Source organism: Panthera uncia (genome assembly GCF_023721935.1).
Source record: "Panthera uncia isolate 11264 chromosome D3 unlocalized genomic scaffold, Puncia_PCG_1.0 HiC_scaffold_8, whole genome shotgun sequence".
NCBI classification, from domain to species: domain Eukaryota; kingdom Metazoa; phylum Chordata; class Mammalia; order Carnivora; family Felidae; genus Panthera; species Panthera uncia.
Window position 1 is genome coordinate 47469721 of NW_026057586.1, and position 27574 is coordinate 47497294.

General features: G+C 41.6%; 1 protein-coding gene across 1 annotated transcript in view; it reads right to left on the reverse strand.

Annotated features, from left to right (window-relative positions):
- The window catches only part of LAMA3 (laminin subunit alpha 3), a 279507-nt gene that overhangs the window by 232148 nt on the left and 19785 nt on the right, over window positions 1-27574 (reverse strand). Inside the window, exon 2 of the mRNA XM_049619625.1 lies at window positions 11519-11671. Within this exon, the coding sequence (XP_049475582.1) occupies window positions 11519-11671 (153 nt within the window). The remainder of the gene's footprint in view (window positions 1-11518; window positions 11672-27574) is intronic.

The following is a 27574-nucleotide window of genomic DNA, read 5'->3' on the forward strand; positions in this document are numbered from 1 at the left end:
TGTTTCCTCTAACAGTGTTTAAGGAGCTTGGAATCTATTTACTTAACATATATTATCAATGCTATTTGAAAGAGTGATGCACAGAACTAAACAAAGTTGACATCTCAGGGATTGCTTGTTGCTCTGGATCCACTCAGCTTCCTTGCAGTTTTTCACATGTAAAAAGAAAATTCCATAGTGCCAGCTTCTTTGTAACATATACATTACTTAAAAGGCATTTTAAAGGGGGGCACTTGGGTGGCTCAGCCAGTAAAATGTCCGACCTCAGCTCGGGTCATGATCTCATGTTTTGTGAGTTTGAGTCCCATGTCAGGCTCTGTGCTGACGGCTCAGAACCTGGAGCCTGCTTCAGTTTCTGTGTCTCCCTCTGTCTCTGCCCCTTGCCTGCTCATGCTCTGTCTCTCTCTCTCTCTCTCTCTCTCAAAAAAAAAAAAAAATAATAAACATTAAAAATAATTTTAAGGCACTTTAAAGGCAATTAACATTTTTAGGTTACTACATAAAGGATAAAGAATTAGCATAAAGAATAAAATTGCATCCCCAGTAGCCCAGGAGGCTTAGTTGGCCCCTTTTCTTATCCACTAACAAATTATTTGCTCCCAAAGGTTGAGTCCCATGATTTTATGTTTGTTAATAGAATATTTACAAATTACAAATTTGTTCTGAATAAGATCTAGGTCGTCCAATTATGTTATTGTCTAGAACACTTAAATGATGTTGCGAAGAGAGCCAAGTGTCATAAGTGGAACCAACCATCTAATTAATTACAGAGCCGAGAGTGGTTTGCCCAGAGATTTTGTCTCACAGCAACATCCTTCCATTAGTACTATGCCCTGGGAAATCCAGACTGACCCTGAGTCATCCTGGTTTCACTCTACACTCACTCAGTATATTTACTGAACATCTACGATGTGCTGAAAACTGGGCAAGATGTTGGGAGCAGAACATCACATAGTGAACAAAAGAAAGCACAGTCCCTGTCTTTCTGAAGCTTACAGTCTAGACAATTCCTGAGGAATCTAAAAGACTGGGTCAAATCCTAGAGTCATCTACTTTCTGGATTGAACCGTATCCACCCAGGAACCCAAATGAGTCAGACTTTTAGTGACCTCATCTGCCTGGCATCCCTAGAATCGATTTAACGTCCAAAGCCCATTAGCCCAAGAAGAGCCAGAAAACAGCCCAGGCCTTCCTCCCATCGGAGTACAAACTAACAAAGGCTATAAAGAATGTCTTGGGTTTATCCACCAAATTCTCACAAAAGTTAAAGAGGACCAGGAAACAACAACAACCACAACAAAGACTCTAGAAGGCCTTCTACATACTATATATTCACTCTTGGATGGTTGGATCCTATAGTTGTATCTGGCCCGTGGGGAGTTGACTGTCTATGCTGAGTTCATGAAAAAACAGGTAGAGTAATGACAAATTTCTCTATGACCTCTCCTTTTCTTTAAAAGTTATAATGCTGTTTCCTTTGTTATTTAACCTGAGAATGTTAGAAACATTTCCTGAATTTTCTGACTTATGACATTTTAAATAACTTTTTAATAGTGTTTGCTTGTGTGGACACATGTGGGGTGTTCAGGGTCTCGGCCTAAGCCCCCTTTCTTCCTTGTCTTTGTTTGGGTCCGCTCTAAAGCCAGCTCCAGGACAAAGACTGGGTACAGGCAGTTTATTTGGGAGTTGATCTCAAGAAGCATAAATTGGGAATGAGGGGGACACAGAAAAGGGAGAAAAGCCAGTGGCTGCTATGTCTATGGCAGATTCTTACCAAGGCCAACTGGGGCTCAATTCTGGTGGAGACACTCTGAAGAACCCTGCGTTGGAGAGGCAGAGAAATGGGGAATTTTTCTGCTGGGTTGAGGGATGTCCCTGGGGACATTAAATTCTGCACTTCCCAGCTGGGCTATACACAGGCTAAGAAGCTGACCTCATTCTATTTGGCCAGATGAGATGAAAGTTTCCTATAAGTAATTGTGTTCTTATCCTATAGCCTAAAACTGATGAATACAGTATCATCAGATGAACTAGAACAGCCTCGTTAAGTGGCCCTGCCTCTAGTTAATCACAGAAACTTCATACATTTGCCACCTTGTAAGGGGAAAACTGCCCCTAAAGACCGAGTCCTGAAGGTGATGCTTTTGTCAAACTGCATTGTCCAAGAAAAATAACAATGAAAACCACCAAACATTCCAAAAGGAGACAGAGAAAAGTGACCTCCCTCATGACAACATAAGCTGTCAAACTGACCACAGCACATCGAAATCAAATGTTGTTTCTCAGTAACTGGAAAAAAAAGTGATGTGGTAAAAATAAGTTTAGAGTCTATGTTTTATTTCCCAACTACGCATCAGAATTCACACTTCCCTCCATCTAAAGTCTATAGGTCACTATTCGGTTCTGAAATCTAACCTCTCAGAGACATTTTCATGGTTAATTCCAGCACAAAGAAGAAAACAGGGATCCCCCAACCAGGCATACAATATGAATCTTACAAGACAGAAACTAACTGAGCACAAAGAGAAAGAAACATCTTCAGCCTGACATAATTTATGCTGCTTTTCCTGTTTCTAGTAGCTTTTCTAGAGTATTCTCTGCATTTTCGTATACAGTATTTTCTAGAGGAGCAGAAGTAATCAGTCTGTTTAATAATGAGCGTCTATTGAAATTTACTTTATTAAATAAAATTTATTTAGAAACCACTGGTCCAAGAGGTTTAAAAATGAAGCAGTTAACTCATTCAAACCTCACGGCAATCCTACGAGATAAGGATGATTATTAGCTCCCTTTATAAATGAGGAAACTGTAGCACAGAGCAGTCAAGTGTATTGCTCAGGGTCACACAGCGAGTAAGCAGTGCACCAGGATGCAAACCAAGGTGAGCCAGCTCCAGAATCCACCATCAATCAACCCCCCTTCAGAAGAGCCTCCCCAGTGGGTCAGAGGCTGGGTGAACACAATCTTCATGCAGAAGGAGGCCATGGCTAATGTCTGTCAGCAGCCAGCAAGCTGCTAAATTGTTCCTATGCTGGTATATGTTCTTTAATCCAACTGTCTTAGTTAGGGATTTTTCAGTACATCAAAAGGGTGCTTTTAAAAGGTAAGTTTTTTGGGGCGCCTGGGTGGCTCAGTCAGTAAAGCGTCCGACTTTGGCTCGGGTCGTGATCTCACAGTTTGCGAGTTCGAGCCCCGAGTCGGGCTCTGTGCTGACAGCTTGGAGCCTGGAGCCTGCTTCAGATTCTCTGTCTCCCTCTATCTCTGCCCCTCCCATGCTCATGCTCTGTCTCTGTCTCTCAATAATAAATAAATGTTTAAAAATTTAAAAAAAAAAAAAGGTAAGTTTTTTGGGCGCCTGGGTGGCTCAGTCGGTTAAGCACCTGGCTTTGGCTCAGGTCATGATCTCACCGTTTGTGAGTTCAAGTCCCATGTCAGGCTCTGTGCTGACAGTTCTGAGCCTGGAGCCTGCTTCAGATTCTGTCTCCCTCTTTCTCTGTCCCTCCCCTGCTTACTCTCTCACTCTCTCCCTCTCTCTCTCTCAAAAATAAATAAACATTAAAAAAATAAAATAAAAGGTAAGTTTTTAAAAATAGCTTTAGGGTAGAAAGAGTAAATCCAGCAGGCATTGGTAATGACAGGTACACATCGTTTTGATGGGTTAAAATTCCCAGTTAACTACAAAAATCTTCAGTTAAATAACTGGCCTAATTAAGGTAAATTCTGGTCATTACAGGTAAAATCTCTACTGAATTCATGGCCGAGGTGAGTTATTAGAGGGATAAGACTAATTCATAGTTGAAATTGCGCTTACAGAGTCTTTCAAACCAAGGTCTTCCTGAATTACCTAAGATGAAAATTGCCAATGAAAATACTCTTAGAAGAGGCCTAATTTAACACAACATATGGTCTGAAGAGGTGGAGAGCCCTTCTATCACCAAACTGTCACCAACTAAAATGAAGATAACACACTCCTTCCAAGAAATCTCAGTGTGTCATTCAAGGTCCAGTCTGTGGGATGCATTGACTTTTGATTGCTTTCAAGCAATGCTTTTTTTTGGATAAATTTTTTCCTTCTTTTTAACTGAAGTATAGTTAACATACAGTGTTACATCAGTTTCATGTGTACAATATAGTGATTCAACAATTCTGTACATTACTCACTACTCATTATGGTAAGTATACTCTTAATCCCCTTCACCCGTTTCATCCATCCTCCCAACTACCTTCCCTCTTGTAACCATCTGTTTGTTCTCTATAGTTAAGAATCTGGTTTTGTCTTTTTCTTTATTTGTTTTGTTTCTTAAATTCCACATATGAGTGATATCATACGGTATTTGTCTTTCTCTGACTTATTTCACTTAACATTATACTCTCTACCTAGATCCATCCATAATGTTGCAAATGCCAAGATTTCGTTCATTTTTATGGCTAAATAATATTCCATTGTGTATATATACCACATCTTTATCTAATCATCTATCAATGTACACTTAGATTGCTTCCATAATTTGGTTATTGTAAATAATGCTTCGATAAACATAGGGGTGCATGTATGTTTTCAAATTAGTGTTTTCATTCTGTGGATAAATACCCAATAGTGGCATTACTGGATCATATGGTAATTCTATTTTTAATTTTGGGGAGTATCTCCATACTGTTTTCCACAGTGGCTGCACCAGTTTGCATTCCTACCAGCAGTGCGCAAGGGTTCCTGCAGCCTCACCCACCAACGAAAGCCTCTCAAGGAAAGCACCCTGCAGGTCGATGGGTCTACAGCCCCAGCAGAAGCGCTGAGAGCAGGCATCTGGTCAAGGCAGTATTTCCTAGATGAACTGTACTCTCTGTACAACTATGGCCAGCAGAAAGATTAGTTTAACATTAGTATTATTAGTACTATCATTAGTATCAGTGTTAGTGTGTATATTTCCTACTATGAATCAGTTACCAGTCTTTTCTTGGCCTGACTTTCAATAGCTCTTCCCCCATTTCTTTCTCCTCATTGTTTCAGAACTCCTCAAAGTAGGAAGGAGGCAAACCTAAGAGACTCTTAAATACTGAGAATAAACTGAGGGTTGATGGGGGGAGGGCGGAAGTGGGTGATGGGCACTGAGGAGGGCACCTTTTGGGATGAGCACTGGGTGTTGTATGGAAACCAATTTGACAATAAATTTCATTTAAAAAAAAGATTTCTGTACAAGTTTCATTTCCTTTCACATTCTCTCTCAATCTTCCTACAGTTAGATTTTCAATCCTATCATCAAAGCCACCAATGACCTCCAGATTAGCAAATCCAATGCCAAATTATCAGTCATCACCTGTCCTATGTTACTTGACGTAGTATTTGACACGGTCTATTTTTTTTCCTTGATACTCTCTTTTCATGAACTCTTCCTTGTTGTTTCATAGTTTCACTGAAGTATAATTCACATACCATTCAATTCACCCATCTAAAATATAAAGTCCAAATGTTTCTGGTATGTTCACAGGGTTGTCCAATCAATCATATTCAATTTTCATCTGTCTCCCCCAAAACAAACCATACCTCCTAGGAGTCATCTCTCAATTCCCTCCAAAACCCCCAGCCATAGGCAGCCACTAAGCTACTTGCTTATTTGTGTATTTCATACACATAGAATCATATGATGCATGGTCTTTTGTGACTGGCTTCTTTCAAGTAGAATGTTTTCAAGGTTCATCCGTGTTGTAGCATTCATCAGAAATTCATTCCTTTTTATTGTTGAATAATATTCCATTGTATGGATATGAATATTGGGTTTATTTATCCATCAATTGACTGACATTTGAATTGTTCCCACTTTTTGGCTATTACAAATAATGCTATAATAAACATTTAGAAACAAGTTTCTCTGTGTATATATGTTTTCATTTTTCTTGGGTATATAACTAGGAGTGGAATTGCTGGGTCAGATGGTAACTCTGTGTTTAACTTTTTGAGGAATTACCAAACTGTTTCCCAAAGCATCTGTGCCATTTTATTTTGCCACTAACAATGTATCAGAGTTCCAATTTCTCCAGAGCCTCATCAATACTTGCTATTATCTATCTTTTGGATTATAGCCACCTGCTGAGTGTGAAGTGGTATCTCATTATGGTTTTAACTTACATTTCCCTGATGGCTTATGATGCTGAGCATCTTTTCATGTGTTCATTGACCTTTCGTGTATCTTCTTTGGAAAATTGTTTGTTCAGATCCTTTGCCTATTTTTTCAAAACTAGGCTCTCTGTCTTTGTATTATAGAGCTGTAAGACTCCCTCATTTTTGATATACTTTCTTCACCTGGCTTTAGGACACCACACTCTCTTGGTTGTCCTCCCATCTGTCATTCCATACCAGTCTTCTGTATTGCTTACTTCTCTTTCCCAGGACTTCTTAATCTTGGAGCACCCCAGGGCTCAACCCTAGATCCTCTCCTCACTCTCATGCTCACAGGTTAACACCATCTATATGCCATCAATTTCCAAATGTCTATTTCAGCACCAGGCATCCTTGGACAGTGCACTGGGGAAGCATTCTTTGCCCTGAAGGTCAGTCTCAACCCCTACTAAGTGTTACTGGATCAGGAGAAGTTCATTCTGGCTCCACAGGCAGCAGTAATAGGAACCAAGCAGGAACCCAGGCACCAGATGAACAAAGCAGACTAGAATAGTATGCACCAATTCTGAAAAACAAATTGTCATTGAAACCACAGCCTGTAAAAACAGGCCAGGACCTACATATCAAATCTAAACAGGGTGACCATCTGCTAAGGCAAAAAGATTTAAATAGATTCAGAGTCTCCTTTTTAAAAAGATTTTATTTATTTATTTTGAGAGAGACGGAGAGAACATGAGCAGGGGAGGGAGGGAGGGAGAAAGAGAGAGAGAGAGACAGAGAGACAGAGAGACAGAGAGAGAGAATGAATCTGAAGCAGGCTCCATGCTCAGTGCAGAGTCTGGCACAGGGCTTAATATCACGACCATGAGATTATGACCTGAGCCAAAATCAAGAGTCAGACATTTAAGTAACTGAAATGGCCAAGTGCCCCAGATTCAGAGTCTCCTAATATAATATCTAAAATGTCCAGAATACAACTGAAAATCATACCAAAACCATCATACCAAAAACCAGGGGAAAATAACAATTTGAATGAGAAAAAACAATCAACAGACCCCAAGAAGAGATGAGAAAACAGATGACAGAATTACCCAACAAAAACTTCAAAGTAGCGATCATAAAAATGCTTCAGTGAGAGAGTACAAATATTCTTGAAGTAAATGAAAATACAGTAAAACCTTGGATTGCAAGCAACTTGTTCTGCAAGTGTTCCACAATAAGAACAACATTTATAATACATTTAACTTGATAAACAAGCAATGTCTTGCAATACAAGTATTACATGATGTCACATGTCACATGATCACAAATAAGCCAATGGTTCTTGAAATTCTCTTTGATGTACACGTACTTGTGATTATGGATTACAAGCATGTTTCCAGAATGAATTATGCTCACAAACCAGGTTTTACTAAAATCTCAGCCAAGGAATAGAAGACATAAAAAAAAAAAATGGAAATTATATGACTGAAAAAATACAATAACTAAAACTAAAAACACACTAAATGGGCTAGATAGGAGAACAAATATGAAAGAGAATGGAATCAGGGAATTTGAAGGGAGAGCAATACCATGACCTAATCTGAAAAACAAGAGAGAAAACCAACTGAAAAAATAAATGAAAAGAGCTTCAGGGACCTATGGAACAATAATAAAATATCTGACATTAATATCATCAGAATCCAAAAAAGAGAGAAGTTGAACTCATAGAAACAGAGAATAGAATGGTAGTTACCAGGGGCTGGGGGATGGGAGAAGTCAGGAGATGTTGTTCAAAGGGTACCAGTCTTAGTTCCCAGAACTAAGGAGTCTAATGTACGACATGGTATCTATAGTTAATAATATGGTATTGTATATCCGAAATTTATTAAAAGGGCAGATCTTAAGTGTTCTCAACACATGCACACACAAAAAGATAAGTATGTGAGGTGATGAATGTGTTAATCAACTTCATCATGGTAATCATTTCACAAAGTATATGGTTATTAAATCATCACATTTTACACTTTAAAACACACACAATTTTACTGGAATACCTGGGTGGTTCAGTTGGTTAACCATCTAACTCTTTATCTCAGCTCAGGTCATGATCTCACAGTCGTGACAGCCTGCTTGGGACTTCCTCTCTCTGCCCCTCCTGTACTTGTGCTCGCTCTCTCTCTCTCTCTCTCAAAATAAACAAATAAATATTTTTAAAAAACACATAAAATTTTATTTGTCAATGATACCTCAATAAAGCTGGAAAAGGAAGGAAGGAATAAAGGTTTTTTGAAAATAGCCCAAAGATGATGAAAGGTATAAATATACAGATTCAATAAGCTAAGAGATCCCAAATATAATAAAATCTAATGAAATCCATAACAAATGTCTCTTCCAGCCCAGCCAGCTTCCCAGATTCATATCTTCCCAGATTCATATTCACACTAAGGTGTGCTTAGTCCACACCTCCACTTGAACATCCAAAGAGTATTTCAGTGTCCACATGTCCACAAAACTGTCCCTGAGTCTCCAACATCTCTGCAAACAGCAGTTCCAGTTGCTCAGACCAAAAGTCTTAGGAATCAACCCTGAATCCTCTCTTCTGTCTCCACATTCAATTCATTAGGAAAGCATGGAAGCTCTAGTATCAAAATGTATCTGGGACACAATCACCCACTTTCACTGCCACTACTGGCATCTTTCTTGTGGATTACGAGGACACTCTCCTAACTGGCTTCTACTCTTGCTCCCTGATAATCCTCAACAGAACAGCCACAGAAATCCTTTTTAAATATAAATCAGATGAGATCATTCCTCTGCTTGAAACTCTGTAATGGCTCTCGTTTCACATGAAGAGTCCAAGTCCTTATTGTGGCCTAGGGGCCCTACTTGATCTGGCCCTGTCTGTTCTCTTTCTGGCCTTTTCTCTCACCACTTCCCCCTCCCTGACTCTGCTCCAGCCACCCTGGCCTCCATGCTGTCCTGATACTTTCCAGACAAGCTCCCACCTTAGGGACTCTGCAGGGCTGTTCCCTTTGTCTGGGTGACTGATAGCTGCATGATGAATACCTTCACCTGCTTCCAGTCTTTGTTCAACAAACCCTCTCCTGAACATCCTACTTAAAACTGCAAACCACCCTTGTCCCTGGCCCTCATGATCTTACCCCAATCTACTTTTTCACTTTTTCCATAGCTCTCATCAGCTTCTAACATATTGTACTTACTAATGTATATTTTTGTTGGCTGTCTCCCACAACTAAATGTCAGTGTGTTATATGAGGAAATGAATCTCCATCTCTTTGGTTCTTTTATGTAACACAAATACCTAGACCAGGGCCTGACATAAATATTTGTTGAAGGAACAGAATGAAATAGACAGAAGGCACCCTCTAGTCGGAAAGGGGAAAGAAGAAGGTGCATCCGTTTTTCTATTGCTGCTTAACAAATGAACACAAATTTAGTGGCTTAAGCCAAAGCCACTTACTATCTTTCAGTTCTGTATTTCAGGAGTCCGGGCATGGCAGCTGCATTCAAAGCATTCACCAGATGCCTGGAAAGACCCACTCCCAAGTTTGCACATGTTGTTGGCAGAATCCAGTTTCTTACAGTTGTAGGATTGAGGTTCCCGCTTTTTTCCTAGCAGTTGGATGGGGCTGCTCCCAGCTTCTGGAACATTCTTAGATCCTTGCCACGTGGCCCTCTCCACAGGTAGTTTATAACATAGCAGTTTTCCCATTCAAGGTCAGCAGGAAATTTTCTCATGCTTCAAATCTCTTCATTCGGGTAGGTCCCAGTCCCTTTTAAGAGCTCCCCTCATTAGGAGAAATCCTCAAAGATCATCTCCCTTTTGATCAACTGACTTGGGACCTTAAACATATGTGCAAAATCCCTTCATTTTTGCCATATAATGCCACTTTACCACAGGAGTGACTTCCATTATAGTGCTGCCACACTCAAAAGAGAGGGGATTACACTGGCCATGTGTGCCAAGAGGAAGGCATCCTCAGGGCCATCTTACCATACCACTGGAGGAGAAGACTGAAACCAGGTTTTCTTGTGGACCAGCTGGCCAAACAAAGCCAAAAACTATGGTAGTCGATGTCCACAGAATCAAGAATTCTGGGAAATGCTATAAAAATATCTTGGGGTGCCTGGGTGGCTTGGTCGGTTAAGCATCCGACTTCGGCTCAGGTCATGATCTCACGGTCCATGAGTTCGAGCCCCGCGTCGGGCTCTGTGCTGACCACTCGGAGCCTGGAGCCTGTTTCAGATTCTGTGTCTCCCTCTCTCTCTGCCCCATCCCCACTCATGCTCTGTCTCTCTCTGTCTCAAAAATAAATAAACGTTAAAAAAAAAAATTTTTTTTAAAATCTTAGCCACACCCGTGTTCATAGCAGCATTACTCACAATAGCCAAAAGGTGGAAGCAACTCAAGTGTCCACGGACAGATGAATGTATAAACAAATGTGGTGCACACATACAACAGAATATTATTCAACCCTAAAAAAAGAAGGAAACTGACACCTGCTACAGTACAGAGGAACCTTGGAGACATTATGCCATGTGAAATAAGCTGGTCACAAAGGATGAATACTGTAGGATTCCACTTACATAAGATACCCAGGGTCGCTAAATTCACACAGAGAGAAGGTAGAATGGTAGTTGCCAGGCGCTAGGGAAAAAGGAGAATGGGGAGCTGTTGTTTATGGGTACAGAGTGCCGGTTTTGCAAGATGAAAAAGAATTCTGGTGACTGGTTGCACAGCAATGTGAATTTAACACAACTGAACTGTACACTTAAAAAAATGTCTAAGATGAGGTGCCTGGGTGGCTCGGTTGGTTAAACATCAGAGTTCAGCTCAGGTCATGATCTCGCAGTTCATGAGTTCGAGCCCCACGTTGGGCTCTGTGCTGACAGCTCAGAGCCTGGAGCCTGCTTCGGATTCTGTGTCTCCCTCTCTCTCTTCCCCTCCCCTGCTTGTGCTCTGTCTCTGTCTCTGTCTCTCTCTCTCAGAAAATGAACATTAAAAAAATGACTAAGATGGTGCATTTTATATTGTGAGAACTGTACCATAATCAAAAGTAATAACAGTCTCTCTCTGCCCCTCCCCTGCTTGTGCTCTGTCTCTGTCTCTCTCTCTCTCTCAAAAATAAATAAACATTAAAAAAAGTAATAATAATAAATATATTTGCCAATAAAACTATTTTTTACTGTTTTTAACTCTTTTGATAGACAGGTATGGGAGTCTGCACTGTGACAGACTGGATGTTAAGGGATGCAAATATTCACATAACAGTCTTCACAATGATTAATGACTTAAAACTGATGCTTATTTTTTAAATACAACTACTATTATATCAGAAATAACCACAGAAACAATGATCCAAACTAACTTTCCCCATTCCAGCTGGAAGCGTAGCTTACCTGCCCTAGATCCAAGGTGATATTGACTTTGTTGTACTGTGTGCCTGAGGAGAGAGGAGGGCTTTGCCACCAGCGCTCAGATCCATCAATTGCATTGGTGACTGGATGTGCTTTCCTGGGGTCCTCAGAATTGCAATAGTCACAGAACTGGCCCTGGGGGGAAAAAAGGAAAGCTCTTTTTTTGATTTTCAAGTAATTTTTTCTTATCAATTTAGTAAAGAGGCAACTAAAACAAAGACCACTTCACACGGCTCAGAGATGTCAGCTGTTGAGATTCGTCATCATGTATTCTGCAGACAGTAGTGAGGCTTTTTCGTCTTCATTTAATCTTAAAGCATATCACCCATTTATACCTCTGTTTATCATGATTCTAGGATATATATTATACTTATCTTCCCATCTTTTACAGCTATGTTTTTCTTGTACCAGACGACACTTTAAGATGAATCTGTTGTACCTGAGATGCAAAGATTATCTGCATGTCTCTTTATGTCCTACTCTGCAATCTCCATGTCAGGCACGAGGATACAAAGAGAACCCCCGTTTGCAGTCTCAGTGGAGGCGATAAGTACACAAACAACTGTAAGGCAAGGATACAGCAAGAGTATAATAGAATTCTGGGTCAAAGGTGATACATATTCCATGGGCTCGGAAAACAAGGTGGAAGAGGCAGAATTAAGTTGCCGGTGAGGGTAGACGTGACTTTGGTGAGTATCAGTGAACAGCAAACAGGGAAGGTGCTCCAGGTAGAGGAACCAGCACCAGCAAAGGCACAGAGGCCAGCAGGTCCAGTTTAACAACAGCATGAGTAATCAAAGACAAGACCTGAAAGATAAATGGGAAGATAAAAGCTGGTCTGTGGATACCAAAGTGAGAAGCTGATAGTTAACTCCATAGATAAATGAGAATCCATTCTTACCTGGAGTGATATCTATTTGGTATTATCATCTTTACTGAATTCTGATTCTGCTGATATCAACTCATCTTCTTTTTTTTTTTTTTTTTTTTTTTTTTCATTTTTTTTCATCTCATCTTCTTACTGAATTACTCTTTTGGGGGAGGCAAACTCTTGATTCTGTTTTGTTTTGTTTTGTTTTGTTTGTGATGCAGAATTTTACAGACATTACCACCTGAAAAGCTGAATATATGGCCCTTTCTTATATACTGAATACATTTTAACTGGATCAAAGGATCATGCTTATCCAGTGGTGAGCTTCACACACTAAACTGCTTTGCTCCCCAGTGAAATTACCTGAGAGCATAACTACCATACAGGAGGGGGATAAAGAAGTAAATTTACACCCACAGCCTTTCCAGAATGTTCTGCGACAAAATGGCAGCTCTGCCCCTGACAAGCATCTTTAAAGTTCATTCTTTTTTAATTTTTGTAAATGTTTTTGTTTGGTTTTTGAGAAAGAGAGACAGGGCGCAAGCAGGGGAGGGGCAGAGAGAGAAGGAGACACAGAATCCAAAGCAGGCTCCAGGCTCTGAGCTGTCAGCACAGAGCCCGACGCGGGTTCGAAATCGTGAACCACAAGATCATGACCTGAGCCAAAGTCAGACGCTTAACCAACTGAGCCACCCAGGCGCCCCTAAAGTTCATTCTTAAGTGTTCAAAGATAAATTTGATCCTGGTGTGGAACAAAATGTGCTACCAAATGTTTTCATCTAGTGGGTAACTGAGGATTCTCCCATATGTGGTGATATATTTATATACAACTTTATCTTTTGATATTATGTGAAGACACTTGTGGAACTCAGAAGCAGCACCCTGGGATACGCAGCCCCATCAGTTCGTGTGATCAGAGACCATGTGTGTCTTCTTTGTCACCACACTTCAGCCAGCACATTGCCCTGCACATCACAGAAGCCCAATCCGGGAAAGATCCCTTCAGAGATTTATTTTAAGTCTATTTCTTTATTTTAAGAGAGAGAGAATCCCACACAGGCTCCGCACCATCAGCACAGAACCTGACACGAGACTTGAACTCAAAATCTGCGAGATCATGACCTGAGCCGAAATCAAGAATCAAGGCGCTTAACGGACTGAGCCGCCTAGGCGCTCCACCATCAGCAATTCTTAAGAATAAATGGGGGTTCTTTCTACAAAATGTTGCTATTATAATAAAAAGTGTAATTAAAAACTATTTAAGCTAAGACATCTAAACATCTGTCAATATTTTTCCTTTCGATGGTCTTTATTTTTCCCATTCTTTCCCAGAGAGAATTTTACCAATTTAGTTATTTATAAGGGAATTAAATTATGACTCCTCAAAGTTTACAAGATTTATATACAGTTAGAAGCAAATCTCTTCCAAGGATGTGGATGCCTATGACCTCTATTTATCTCCATCTCCATAACGTAGATGTAAGGAATGGAGATTATTCTTTTTGTTTTTTCGGTGATTCTCAATTTTCAAATAATTATGTTAACAATTAAAGTGAACATTTACAGAGCACCTTTAATGCACCAGGCACCATGCAGTTCCTATTTGCACCCTAAGATTATAACTTCTATTTTACAGTTGAGGAAACACAGTGAATTACGTTAAGTAATTTCCACAAGAATCACACAACTGGTAAAATGGTAGAAGCAAAGCTTAAGCCTAGGGCCCCAGAAATATGTGGTCCACCACCCTGTACCTCTCTTCCCCATCGAGGGGCTACAACTCTGGTTTATTAGACATTGTGGATAGTCTGTAACATACATTCCCTCCTGTAACTGGTCTTAAAGATAGCCTTCACAATAACCTAAGAGTTCCTGTTCCAAGGCCTCTCTCATTCAGAATCATATTGTTTCTGCTGATACCCTACTCCTTCTGCTACCCCAAATCAAACTGTGACCTGTTATATTACGGATAGGAACACTGGCTCCAGAGCTTTAGCACTACTAATTGTCTGATCAAGGGCTAATTACTAAAATATGAATTTTGAGTGTGTGAACAACAAATAATTTGAATGTACGTATTCAAAAAATTATAATTTCGTGAGCAAGAGAGCACTGCAGTTATCCAAGTTAGTGTCAACACTGATATTTGGCAAGCTAACTAATGTAACAGATACATAAGTTAAAGATGGATTTCTGGGGCGCCTGAGTGGCTCAGTCATTTGAGCATCCAAGTCTTGATTTTGGCTCAGGTCATGACCCCAGGGTCATGGGATCAAGCCCCATGTTGGGCTCCACACTCAGGTGCTTAAGATTCTCTCTCTCCCTCTGTCCTCCTCCCCCACTTGTGCTCTCTCTCTCTCTAAAATAAAATATAATTAAAAATTAAAAATTATAAAAAAGATGAATTTCTAGTAGTGAACTTTGCCTAGGTGACAAAAATAAGCCAAACCCTTCTGTTCATCTCTACATGTCTACATGTGTCATTAGTAAAACCCCTGGCGTTCTTCAGCTGCTGTTAAGGTGCTTGGTCCTTTTGAGAAAGCTAAGGCCATGTGGGGTCGGGGGGGCTCTCACTTCATCCAATGACTAGCTCCGCACCCAGCGCTCGCCCGCACCATGGCTTCTGTCTTGGAGCTTGCCTGTGTCTGCCAGGCCTTCACCCTGCACAACAATGGAGTAACAGTCCCGGAGGAGATCAGTGTCCTCACTAAAGTAGTGGGCATGAATGTTGAACTTGTCTGGCCAGGCTTGTTTGCAAAGGCCTTGGCCAATGTCAATGTTGGGAGCCTCCTCTGCAACGTAGAGGCTGGTGGACCTGCTGGGGGTGCTGCGGGCTGGTAGCTGGGCAGGGTCAGCGGTCAGTCCAGATGTCTGTCCTCAGTCCATCTACCATCACACCGGACTGCAGGGCACTCTTCCTGTGATGCCCATGAGAGGTTTTTGTTGGCGGGCAGGGCAGGCGGTCAGACCAGCTGCCTGCCCCCCGTCTGCCTGCTGGGTCTGTAGCCATGCCGATCACCAGGACACTCACTCTGTGCCTCTGGCTATAAGGAACGGCCGCTGGGGATGCAGAACACTGGTGTGTGTGGTTATCTTCCCCTCTTCCCAGAGCAGGAGTCACTTTGGAGTGGCGCCGATCCCTCCTGGGGTGGTTTGCAGGGCGCGTTGGGGCAAAAGCGGCTTTGGAGGGACACATGCCAAATGGGGCAGTGGTGGATGGGGCAGGTCTGCTGGGGAATACACGGGTGCTAGCAGGATAAGTGGAGAGTACTCACACTGGTTCCCAAAACTGTCTCACTATCTACCCTGGGAAGGGAGGGGGCTGAAGAGAAATGTCACCACCAGCACCCCTGTCAGAGTGGCTAGAACCAAAAAGACAAGAAATTCAAGTGTTGGCAAGGATGTGGAGAAAAAGGTATTCTTGTGTGCCGTTGGTGGGAATGCAAATTGGTGCAGTCGCTTTGGAAAACAGTATAGAGGTTCCTCAAAAAAATAAAAATAGGATTACCATATGATTCACTAATTCCACTACTGGGTATCTACCCAAAGAAAACAAAAACACTAATTTGAAAAGGTATATGCATCCCTAAGTTTATAGCAGCATTATTTACAACAGCCTACGTATGGAATCAACTCAAGTGTCCATTGGTAGACGAATGGATAGAGAACAGCAGTGTGTATATACAACAGAATGTTACTCAGCCGTAAAAAAGAATGAGATCTCTGAGGTGCCTGGGTGGCTCAGTCAGTTGAGTGTCCGACTTTGGCTCAGGTCATGATCTCATGGTTTGTGAGTTCGAGCCCCACATCGGGCTCTCTGCTGTCAGCACAGAGCCTGCTTGGGATCCTCTACCCCCCTACCCCCTCTCTCTCTGCCCGTCCCTTGCTCTCTGTCTCAAAAATAAATAAATGAACATTAAAAAAAAAAAGTGAGATCTCATCATTTGCAACAGCATGGATGGACCCACAGGGTATTATGCTAAGTGAAATAAGTCAGACAGAGAAAGACAAATAGCATATGATTTCACTCATATGTGGAATTCAAGAAACAAACAAAATTTATTAAAAGAATTTCTAAAATCTAAATAAATGAAACAACTATTTTCTTGGATAGGGTAATATCAAAAACTTACAATTCCCCAAAGTTCATCTAAAAGTCGATACAAGTCCAACGAAAACTCAATAGAGATTCTCTTGGAGCACAGTAAGATAATTCTAAAATTTATATGGAAGAGTAAAAGACTAAGAAAAGCCAGGATATTGCTGAACAAAGAGAGCAGGGAGAAGGAAGCCTGCCCTTCGAGTATCAGGGCTTACTACGAAGCTGTTATAATTAAAACAGAGCAAGATGAGAGAAACGGTTCTCCAGGACAGAAAAGAGCCCAAAACAGACCGTGCATTTTTAAAACCTTAGTTTATATACAGAGGCACTACATCAGATCGGTGAGCTAATCCATATCCAATGGAAAACAATAAAATCAAATTCCTACACAAGCCACAAATGAAAATCAGCTTCAGATGAATTAAGGACTTCATGTCAAAAATAAACTTTAAAGCCAATTAGTGAAAAATACCAGAGAATATCTTTCAGAATTTGGAGGAAGGAATGATTTCTTAAACAAGATTCAAAAAACACTGACTACAAAAGAAGAGAGGGACTTGACTATGGTACTAAAATTAAGAATATTGGTTCACCTTAAAGAAGTAGAAAGAAGAGTTACAAACTGAAAGACATTCACAGTATACAAGTGGCAGACAGTCTTTCATGACAGCTGACATCAATTCCTTCTGTGTGTGTGTGTGTGAGTGTGTGTGTGGCTGTCACTTCACACATCAAGAGGTAGAGGCTATCTTCCCTGGAGATTATTCTCTCCTCTCGAATCCAGACTGACTTCATTATTTGCAGAAGCAACATTCTGGGATTTTTGAGCAAAGGCCTTCAAAGGACTAGCGGATTCTGCCTTCCTCCTCTTGCAAGCCAACCTCCAGGTAAGAAGGCCAACTACCCCCAGATCACCATGCTATGAGAAAGCCCCCGCTAAGCAAATGGAGAGGACACACGGAAGACCACAGAGACATCTGACATGTTCATAAAGCCTCTGGGACCGTCCAGTCCTGCCTAGGCAGCTACTGAATACACCTGAGCTATTCCAGGTGACACCGCATGGAGCAGAAGAACCATCTAGCTGAGCCCCGTCACCCCACAGAATAACGAGAAAAAAAATTATCGTTTTAAGCCATTAAGTTTTGGGGTGCTGTCTTACACAAGAATCAATACCTGAACCAAAAACATAAAATCAACAAAGAATTCTCATCAGAAATATACGCCAAACTTCTGCCAATCAATAAGGAAAGTATAAACAGATCACTAAAAAGAAGGGCAAAAGTAGGAATAGGTATTTTACAGAGAGGAAACACATACATCAGGAAGCATTCAAAGAAATGTTCACTCTCACCACCGTTAGTGATCAAGGCAGACCACAGGGTAATACTGTTCAAAATGTGAGGATAAGGGGGCTTCTGGGAAGATGGCAGCGTAGGAGGACGCTGGGCTCACTGCGTCCTGCAGATCACTTAGATTCCACCCACACCTGCCTAAATAACCCAGAAAACCGCCAGGAGACTAGCAGAAACGGAGTCTCTGGAGCCAAGCGCAGACGAGAGGCCCACGGAAGAGGGTAGGAAGGGCGGCGAGGCAGTGCGCACTACACGGACTGGCGGGAGAGAGCCGGGGAGAAGGGGCAGCCCGCCGGCCAAGCAGAGCCCCCCGAGTCTGGCTGGCAAAAGCGGAGGGGCCGGACGGAGTGTGTTCGGACAGCAAGTGGGACTTAACATCTGGAAGGTTACAAGTTAACAGATCTGCTCAGAGAACGGGAGGGCTGGAGGACAACGGGAGGGAGAGTTGTTGAGCCCCGGACGACAGAGCTCAGCTTGGCGGGGAACAAAGGCACTGGCCAGCGCCATCTCCCTCGCCCATCCGCAGCGAAAATTCCAAAGGAAACCAGTTCTTGTCAGGGAACTGGCTTGCACTGGGCAAACACCCAACACTGTGCTTCTGCAGATCCATCCCTCCAGCAGGTCTGACTCCCTCCCGGTGCCACAGGGCCCCTCCCAAAGCTGATCTCCAAAGGAAAAGTGAGCTGAGCCTGCCCCTCCCACCCCTGTGCACCTTGCCGATCCACCCCAGCTAATACGCCACATCCCCAGCACCACAAGCCTGGCAGTGTGCAAGTAGCCCAGACGGGCCACGCCACCCCACAGTGAATCCTGCCCCTAGGAGAGGGGAAGAGAAGGTACACACCAGTCTGACTGTGGACCCAGAGGTGGGCTGGGGCAGACATCAGGTCTGACTGCGGCCCTGCCCACCAATGCAAGTTATTCAAGACAGCACAGGGGAAGTGCCCTGCAGTCCTGCACCACTCCAGGGACTAGCCAAAATGACGAAACGGAAGAATTCCCCTCAGAAAAACATCCAGGAAATAACAACAGCTAACGAACTGATCAAAAATGATTTAAACAATATAACAGAAAGTGAATTTAGAATAATAGTCATAAAATTAATCGCTGGGCTTGAAAACAGTATAAAGGACAGCAGAGAATCTCTTGCTACAGAGATCAAGGGACTAAGGAACAGCCAGGAGGAGCTAAAAAAATGCTATCAATGAACTGCAAAATAAAATGGAGACAACTACGGCTCGGATTGAAGAGGCAGAGGAGAGAATAAGTGAACTAGAAGATAAAATTATGGAAAAAGAAGAAGCTGAGAAAAAGAGAGATAAAAAAATCCAGGAGTATGAGGGGAAAATTAGAGAACTAAGTGATCACTAAAGAGAAATAATATATGCATAATTGGTATTCCAGAGGAGGAAGAGAGAGGGAAAGGTGCTGAAGGTGTACTTGAAGAAATCATAGCTGAGAACTTCCCGGATCTGGGGAAGGAAAAAGGCATTGAAATCCAAGAGGCACAGAGAACTCCCTTCAGACGTAACTTGAATCGATCTTCTGCACGACATATCATAGTGAAACTGGCAAAATACAAGGATAAAGAGAAAATTCTGAAAGCAGCTAGGGATAAACGTGCTCTAACATATAAAGGGAAACCGATAGGAGCGCCTGGGTGGCTCAGTCGGTTGAGCGTCCGACTTCAGCTCAGGTCACGATCTCACGGTTCATGAGTTCGAGCCCCGCGTCAGGCTCTGAGCTGATGGCTCAGAGCCTGGAGCCTGCTTCCGATTCTGTGTCTCCCTCTCTCTCTGCCCCTCTCCCATTCATGCTCTGTCTCTCTCTGTCTCAAAAATAAATAAACATTAAAAAAAAAAAATTTAAAGGGAGACCGATAAGACTCGTGACGGATCTCTCTACTGAAACTTGGCAGGCCAGAAAGGAATGGCAGAAAACCTTCAATGTGATAAACAGAAAAAATACACAGCCGAGAATCCTCTATCCAGCAAATCTGTCATTTAGAATAGAAGGAGAGATAAAGGTCTTCACAAACAAACAAAAACTGAAGGAATTCATCACCACTAAACCAGCCCTACAAGAGATCCTAAGGGGGATCCTGTGAGACAAAGTACCAGAGACATCGCTACAAGCATGAAACCTACGGACATCACAATGACTCTAAACCCGTATCTTTCTATAATAACAATGAATGTAAATGGACTAAATGCGCCAACCAAAAGACATAGGGTATCAGAATGGATAAAAAAAAAACAAGACCCATCTATTTGCTGTCTACAAGAGACTCATTTTAGACCTGAGGACACTTTCAGATTGAAAGTGAGGGGATGGAGAACTATTTATCATGCCACTGGAAGTCAAAAGAGAGCTGGAGTAGCCATACTTGTATCAGACAAACTAGACTTTAAATTAAAGGCTGTAACAAGAGATAAAGAAGGGCATTATATAATAATTACAGGGTCTATCCATCAAGAAGTACTAACAATTATAAATGTCTATGCGCCGAATACGGGAGCCCCCAAATATATAAAACAATTACTCACAAACATAAGCAACCCTATTGACAAGAATGTGGTAATCGCAGGGGACTTTAATACCCCACTTACAACAATGGATAGATCATCTAGACACATGGTCAATAAAGAAACAAGGGCCCTGAATGATACATTGGATCAGATGGACTTGACAGATATATTTAGAACTCTGCATCCCAAAGCAACAGAATATACTTTCTTCTCGAGTGCACATGGAACATTCTCCAAGATAGATCACATACTGGGTCACAAAACAGCCCTTCATAAGTATACAAGAATTGAGATCATACCATGCGTACTTTCGGACCACAATGCTATGAAGCTTGAAATCAACCACAGGAAAAAGTCTGGAAAACCTCCAAAAGCATGGAGGTTAAAGAACACCCTACTAACGAATGAGTGGGTCAACCAGGCAATTAGAGAAGAAATTTAAAAATATATGGAAACAAATGAAAATGAAAATACAACAATCCAAACGCTTTGGGATGCAGCGAAGGCAGTCCTGAGAGGAAAATACATTGCAATCCAGGCCTATCTCAAGAAACAAGAAAAATCCCAAATACAAAACCTAACAGCACACCTAAAGGAAATAGAAGCAGAACAGCAAAGACAGCCTAAACCCAGCAGAAGAAGAGAAATAATAAAGATCAGAGCAGAAATAAACAATATAGAATCTAAAAAAACTGTAGAGCAGATCAATGAAACCAAGAGTTGGTTTTTTGAAAAAATACACAAAATTGATAAACCTCTAGCCAGGCTTCTCAAAAAGAAAAGGGAGATGACCCAAATAGATAAAATCATGAATGAAAATGGAATGATTACAAACAATCCCTCAGAGATACAAGCAATTATCAAGGAATACTATGAAAAATTACATGCCAACAAACTGGACAACTTAGAAGAAATGGACAAATTCCTAAACACCCACACACTTCTAAAACTCAAACAGGAGGAAATAGAAAGCTTGAACAGACCCATAACCAGTGAAGACATTGAATCAGTTATCAAAAATCTCCCAACAAATAAGAGTCCAGGACCAGATGATTTCCCTGGGGAATTCTACTGGACATTTAAAGCAGAGATAATACCTATCCTTCTCCAGCTATTCCAAAAAGTAGAAAGGGAAGGAAAACTTCCAGACTCATTCTATGAAGCCAGCATTACTTTGATTCCTAAACCAGACAGAGACCCAGTAAAAAAAGAGAACCACAGGCCAATATCCCTGATGAATATGGATGAAAAAATTCTCAATAAGATACTAGCAAATTGAATTCAACAGTTTATAAAAAGAATTATTCACCATGATCAAGTGGGATTCATTCCTGGGATGCAGGGCTGGTTCAACATTCGCAAATCAATCAACATGATACATCACATTAATAAAAGAAAAGATAAGAACCATATGATCCTGTCAATCGATGCAGAAAAAGCATTTAACAAAATTCAGCATCCTTTCTTAATAAAAACCCTCGAGAAAGTCGGGATAGAAGGAACATACTTAAACATCATAAAAGCCATTTATGAAAAGCCCACAGCTAATATCATCCTCAATGGGGAAAAACTGAGAGCTTTCCCCCTGAGATCAGGAACACGACAGGGATGTCCACTCTCAACGCTGTTGTTTAACATAGTGCTGGAAGTGCTAGCATCAGAAATCAAACAAAAGGAAATCGAAGGCATCAAAATTGGCAAAGATGAAGTCAAGCTTTCACTTTTTGCAGATGACATGATATTATACATGGAGAACCCTACAGACTCCACCAAAAGTCTGCTAGAACTGATACATGAATTCAGCAAAGTTGCAGGATACAAAATCAATGTACAGAAATCAGTTGCATTCTTATACACTAATAATGAAGCAACAGAAAGACAAATAAAGAAACTGACCCCATTCACAATTGCACCAAGAAGCATAAAATACCTAGGAATAAATCTAACCAAAGATGTACAAGATCTGTATGCTGAAAACTACAGAAAGCTTATGAAGGAAATTGAAGAAGATATAAAGAAATGGAAAAACATTCCGTGCTCATGGGTTGGAAGAATAAATATTGTTAAAATGTCAATAATACCCAAAGCTATCTACACATTCAATACAATTCCAATCAAAATTGCACCAGCATTCTTCTTGAAGCTAGAAAAAGCAATCCTAAAATTCATATGGAACCACAAAAGGCCCCGAATAGCCAAAGTAATTTTGAAGAGGAAGACCAAAGCAGGAGACATCACAATCCCAGACTTTAGCCTCTACTACAAAGCTGTAATCATCAAGACAGCATGGTATTGGCACAAAAAAAGACACATAGACCAATGGAATAGAATAGAAACCCCAGAACTAGACCCACAAAAGTATGGTCAACTAATCTTTGACAAAGCAGGAAAGAATATCCAATGGAAAAAAGAGTCTCTTTAACAAATGGTGCTGGGAGAACAGGACAGCAACATGCAGAAGAATGAAACTAGCTAGACCACTTTCTGACACCATTCACAAAAATAAACTCAAAATGGATAAAGGACCTGAATGTGAGACAGGAAACCATCAAAACACTAGAGGAGAAAGCAGGAAAAGACCTCTCTGACCTCAGCTGCAGCAATTTCTTACTTGACACATTCCCCAAAGGCAAGGGAATTAAAAGCAAAAATGAACTATTGGGACCTCATCAAGATAAAAAGCTTCTGCACAGCAAAGGAAACAATCAACAAAACTAAAAGGCAACCAACAGAATGGGAAAAGATATTTGCAAATGACATATCAGACAAAGGGCTAGTATCCAAAATCTATAAAGAGCTCACCAAACTCCACACCCGAAAAACAAATAATCCAGTGAAGAAATGGGCAGAAGACATGAATACACACTTCTCCAAAGAAGACATCTAGATGGCCAACAGGCACATGAAAAGATGCTCAACATCGCTCCTCATCAGGGAAATACAAATCAAAACCACACTCAGATATCACCTCACGCCAGTCAGACTGGCCAAAATGAACAAATCAGGAGACTACAGATGCTGGAGAGGATGTGGAGAAATGGGAACCCTCTTGCACTGTTGGTGGGAATGCAAATTGGTGCAGCCACTCTGGAAAAGTGTGGAGGTTCCTCAAAAAATTAAAAACAGACCTACCCTATGACCCAGCAGTAGCACTGCTAGGAATTTACCCAAGGGATACAGGAGTACTGATGCATAGGGGCATTTGTACCCCAATGTTTATAGCAGCACTTTCAACAATAGCCAAATTATGGAAAGAGCCTAAATGTCCATCAACTGATGAATGGATAAAGAAATTATGGTTTATATACACAATGGAGTACTACATGGCAATGAGAAAGAATGAAATATGGCCCTTTGTAGCAACATGGATGGAACTGGAGAGTGTGATGCTAAGTGAAATAAGCCATAGAGAGAAAGACAGATACCATATGTTTTCACTCTCATGTGGATCCTGAGAAACTTAACAGAAACCCATGGGGGAGGGGAAGGGAAAAAAAATGAGGTTAGAGTGGGAGAGAGCCAAAGCATAAGAGACTCTTAAAAACTGAGAACAAACTGGGGGGTGGGAGGGAGGGAAGTGTAGGTGATGGGCATCGAAGAGGGCATCTTTTGGGATGAGCACTGGGTGTTGTATGGAAACCAATTTGACAATAAATTTCATATATTAAAAAAAAACAAAACAAAAACAAAAAACAAAATGTGAGGATAACCAGGATTGGAAAGGATATGGTATGAGTATGAATCGGCACAAAGACTTTGGAAACTGTTTTGGCATTATCTCATAATGTCGAAAATTCACATTTCTTGTGACCCAGGAATTCTACTCACAAGCTCATAACCCATAAATTCTTGCACAATCTTGATGACATCATGTTCAAGAATATTCACAGAAGCACTGTTCACAAGGTCAAAATCCTGGGAATAACCTAATTACCCAGCCACAGGAGTGACAATGAATCACAGCAGTGTATTTACACAAGGAATTAATAAATGACCAACAATGAATAAATGAATATATTTGACAACACAAGCAACCCAAATGAGAAGGACTTACTATTTAGGAATATACAGAGTTGTAATGAAAACTGTATACAAAAGAAAAATTAATAAAGGATTCAGAATGATGGTTACCCCAGACTGTGGGAAACAGAGAGACAGGAGGTGAGGAAACTGTATGGTTAGATAGATGTTATTATCAAGGCATTGTTTTTGGTTTTGGTAGCAGATACTTGGATGCTTGTTATACTATTTAAAATCCATCCATCCAGCCATCCACATATACATTAAGTCAGACCATGCAAGGACCAATGATGAAAGCATGTCATTAAACAGAGGGTTATGAATAACCCATAATCCAACTCTGCCTCTGAGGTCCAATATTTTTTAAATACCCATAAATAGGGGCGCCGGGGTGGCTCAGTCATTTAAGCATCTGACTCTTGATCTCAGCTCAAGTCATGATCTCACAGTTTGTGGGTTGGAGCCCCGCATCAGGCTTTGTGCAGACAGTGTGGAGCCTACTTTGGATTCTGGGTCTCTCTCTTTCTCTCTCTCTTTCTCTCTCTCTCCCCTTTCTCTCTCTCTCTCTCTCTCTCTCTCTCTCTCTCTCTTTTTCTCTCCCTCTCTCTCTCTCAAAATAAATAAACTTAAAAAAAACAACCTTAGGAGTAAATGAAAGCAAGACCAAAACTGAGAGAAGTCAGAGAAGAGGGGGACAAAGAGAAGAGGAGGATTCTTTCACTCTTGTGTTCGATTATTCATCCATCCATGTGACAAACCTGTGCAGGTATTCCTCTGTATTCCAGAGAGGAGGACACTAAAAGACAAGGACAAGGGACTTCTCTTGAGAATAGGGACAAGGGATGCATGCTCTGAACTGTGTCAAGGCTATTATTAGCTTAGCCGTATGGAAAACAGCAAATATAACAGAAGGGGCTAGAAGGAAAGGGGACAGAATTGTTCAAATAAACAATGAAACAGAGTTGAGATCTAAGGTTGGAAGGTCCCAGAAGAGAAGCCCAATGTTTCAGAGACCCACCAAGTGGCTTTTTCAGAAGCACAGGAAAAAAGTCTTTCCTAGTTCCTAACATTTTTGATGATTGTCCTCAGCTAAAATCCTCTCCTATACAATGCTTCCCATCTAAATTCACAGTATAACACTGTAAGGTTCTAAGAAACTAGAGGCCGATATTACAGCAGTGCTCCCTAATATAATTTTATTGTTTGAACACTCATTCCTTTATTCGCCGTTTCAGAACTGTCTACACATGTAGAGCACTGAGTTGGATGGCAGGGATTAAAAACAAACACACAAACACTAAGAGTTGACCCCTGTCCCTAAAGATTTAGCGAGAAGAGAAGTGGCTGAAACACCACGTATTACTGAAAGGTGTTGGAATCGAGCTGGCACAGGGATGTGGGAAAGCAAGAGAGGCATGCCATGCTTGATTTTGCTTTATCTTCACAACACTCCCAGGCTTATATCGAGGTATTGAGAACTCAAAGGTTTGAGGAAGAGAAGGCTCAGAGAGGTGAAGTGCCTCACCTCAAACTACACAGCCAGGACGTGTAGGAACCAGGCCCTGTGTGTGGGTCTGGTAATGTTACTCACAGCCAGATGCCTTCCATGCTGATCTAGCTGCTCTGGGAGCTCCATCAACTAGCCCTGTCTTACATTTGGATGGACTGAAACAGCAGTTATGCAACTTTCCACACACCTGCCCCCGACCCGGGACAGAGACCCGGTTCCGGAAAGCACCCTGTCCCACAGAAGTGTGAATGAATGCCCTCATGGCAGGCTCGGCAAACCGAGCAACAGGAGCACTTAGCCACACTTGGCCGTCAACAGCCAAGTTATGTATCAGCTCGTTCATGCCACCACAACCTTCTCCTAGCCATCACTCACAAAGGTCCCCAAGCCACATGCCTTAAAGGCACTATCTCAAGTCCTCAACCCAAGCCAGCCGGAGCCCTGATGTGCAGAACATTCTGGAGTGTGCCCATTCCAAACATAAGATTGCTCTTCCCAGGGGGGCCTGGGTGGTTCAGTCAGTTAAGTGTCCTGACTCTTGGTTTTGGCTCAGGTCATGCTCTCAGGGTTCATGAGATTGAGCCCAGAGTTGGGCTCTGAGCTGACACCAGGAAGCCTGCTTGGGATTCTCTCTCTCCCTCTCTCTCTCTCTCTCTCTATCCCTCCCCTGCTTGTTCTCTCTCTCCCTCTCTCTCTCCTCTCTCTCTCCTCTCTCTCTCTCAAAATAATAAAATAAATAAACTTAAAAACCAGATTGCTCCTTCCCAGACCTTCTTCAGAATTCCCCCTTCTGAAAGGCACAAAAGCATATCAGCGTGGTTACTTATGATTAAGACAAGCAGTTTGCCCATTTCCTGCAGACCCATATGTCTGCACAGGGTGGATGAAGGGTAATTACACAGCACAAGAGAGCGCCCAGCTCTGCACCCCACAGATTTCACCCCACAAGTGCAGCATACACATGTAGTGTGCTGAGGTCCCAGAGGTAAGGATTTGAGAAATCTTTAAAGCAAAGGTCTCAAGGTTGGTTCCAGGTATTTTTTTTTAATGTTTATTTTTTTTTAATGTTTATTTATTTTTGAGAGAGACAGAGACAGAGACATAGCGTGAGTGGGGAAGGGGCAGAGAGAGAAGGAGACACAGAATCCGAAGCTCCAGGTTCTGAGCTGTCAGCACAGAGCCCAACGCAGGGCTGGAACTCACCAACCACGAAATCATGACCTGAGCTGAAGTCAGATGCTCAACTGACAGAGCCACCCAGGCACCCCAATTCCAGGTATTTTTTTAAAGATAAGAAAAATTTTTGCAGAGAAGAAAATGGCTACAAAATTTACACTTATTACTCAGAAATGGTGTCCGTACAAGCCAAATTCTGGAGGTTTTCTTTTTTCAACTCATTTCAAAAAGGTGCGTTTCAGAGTAGAACGATGGAGGTTTAAATCCTGCCTCCACAAGTTACATGTTCGCCGAATTATTTAGCCTCCCTTGAGCCTTGTTTTCTCTTTGTTAAAATGGGCTAAACCTCCATTCATATGCAGTGGTTGTAAAGAGTCAATGAGATGTCATTCATAAAGTGATCCCTCACCATCAGGATTGCCAGCAGGCCACTGGGGTGTTTGTTTAAAATTCAGATCTCAGGTCCTGCACCCCTG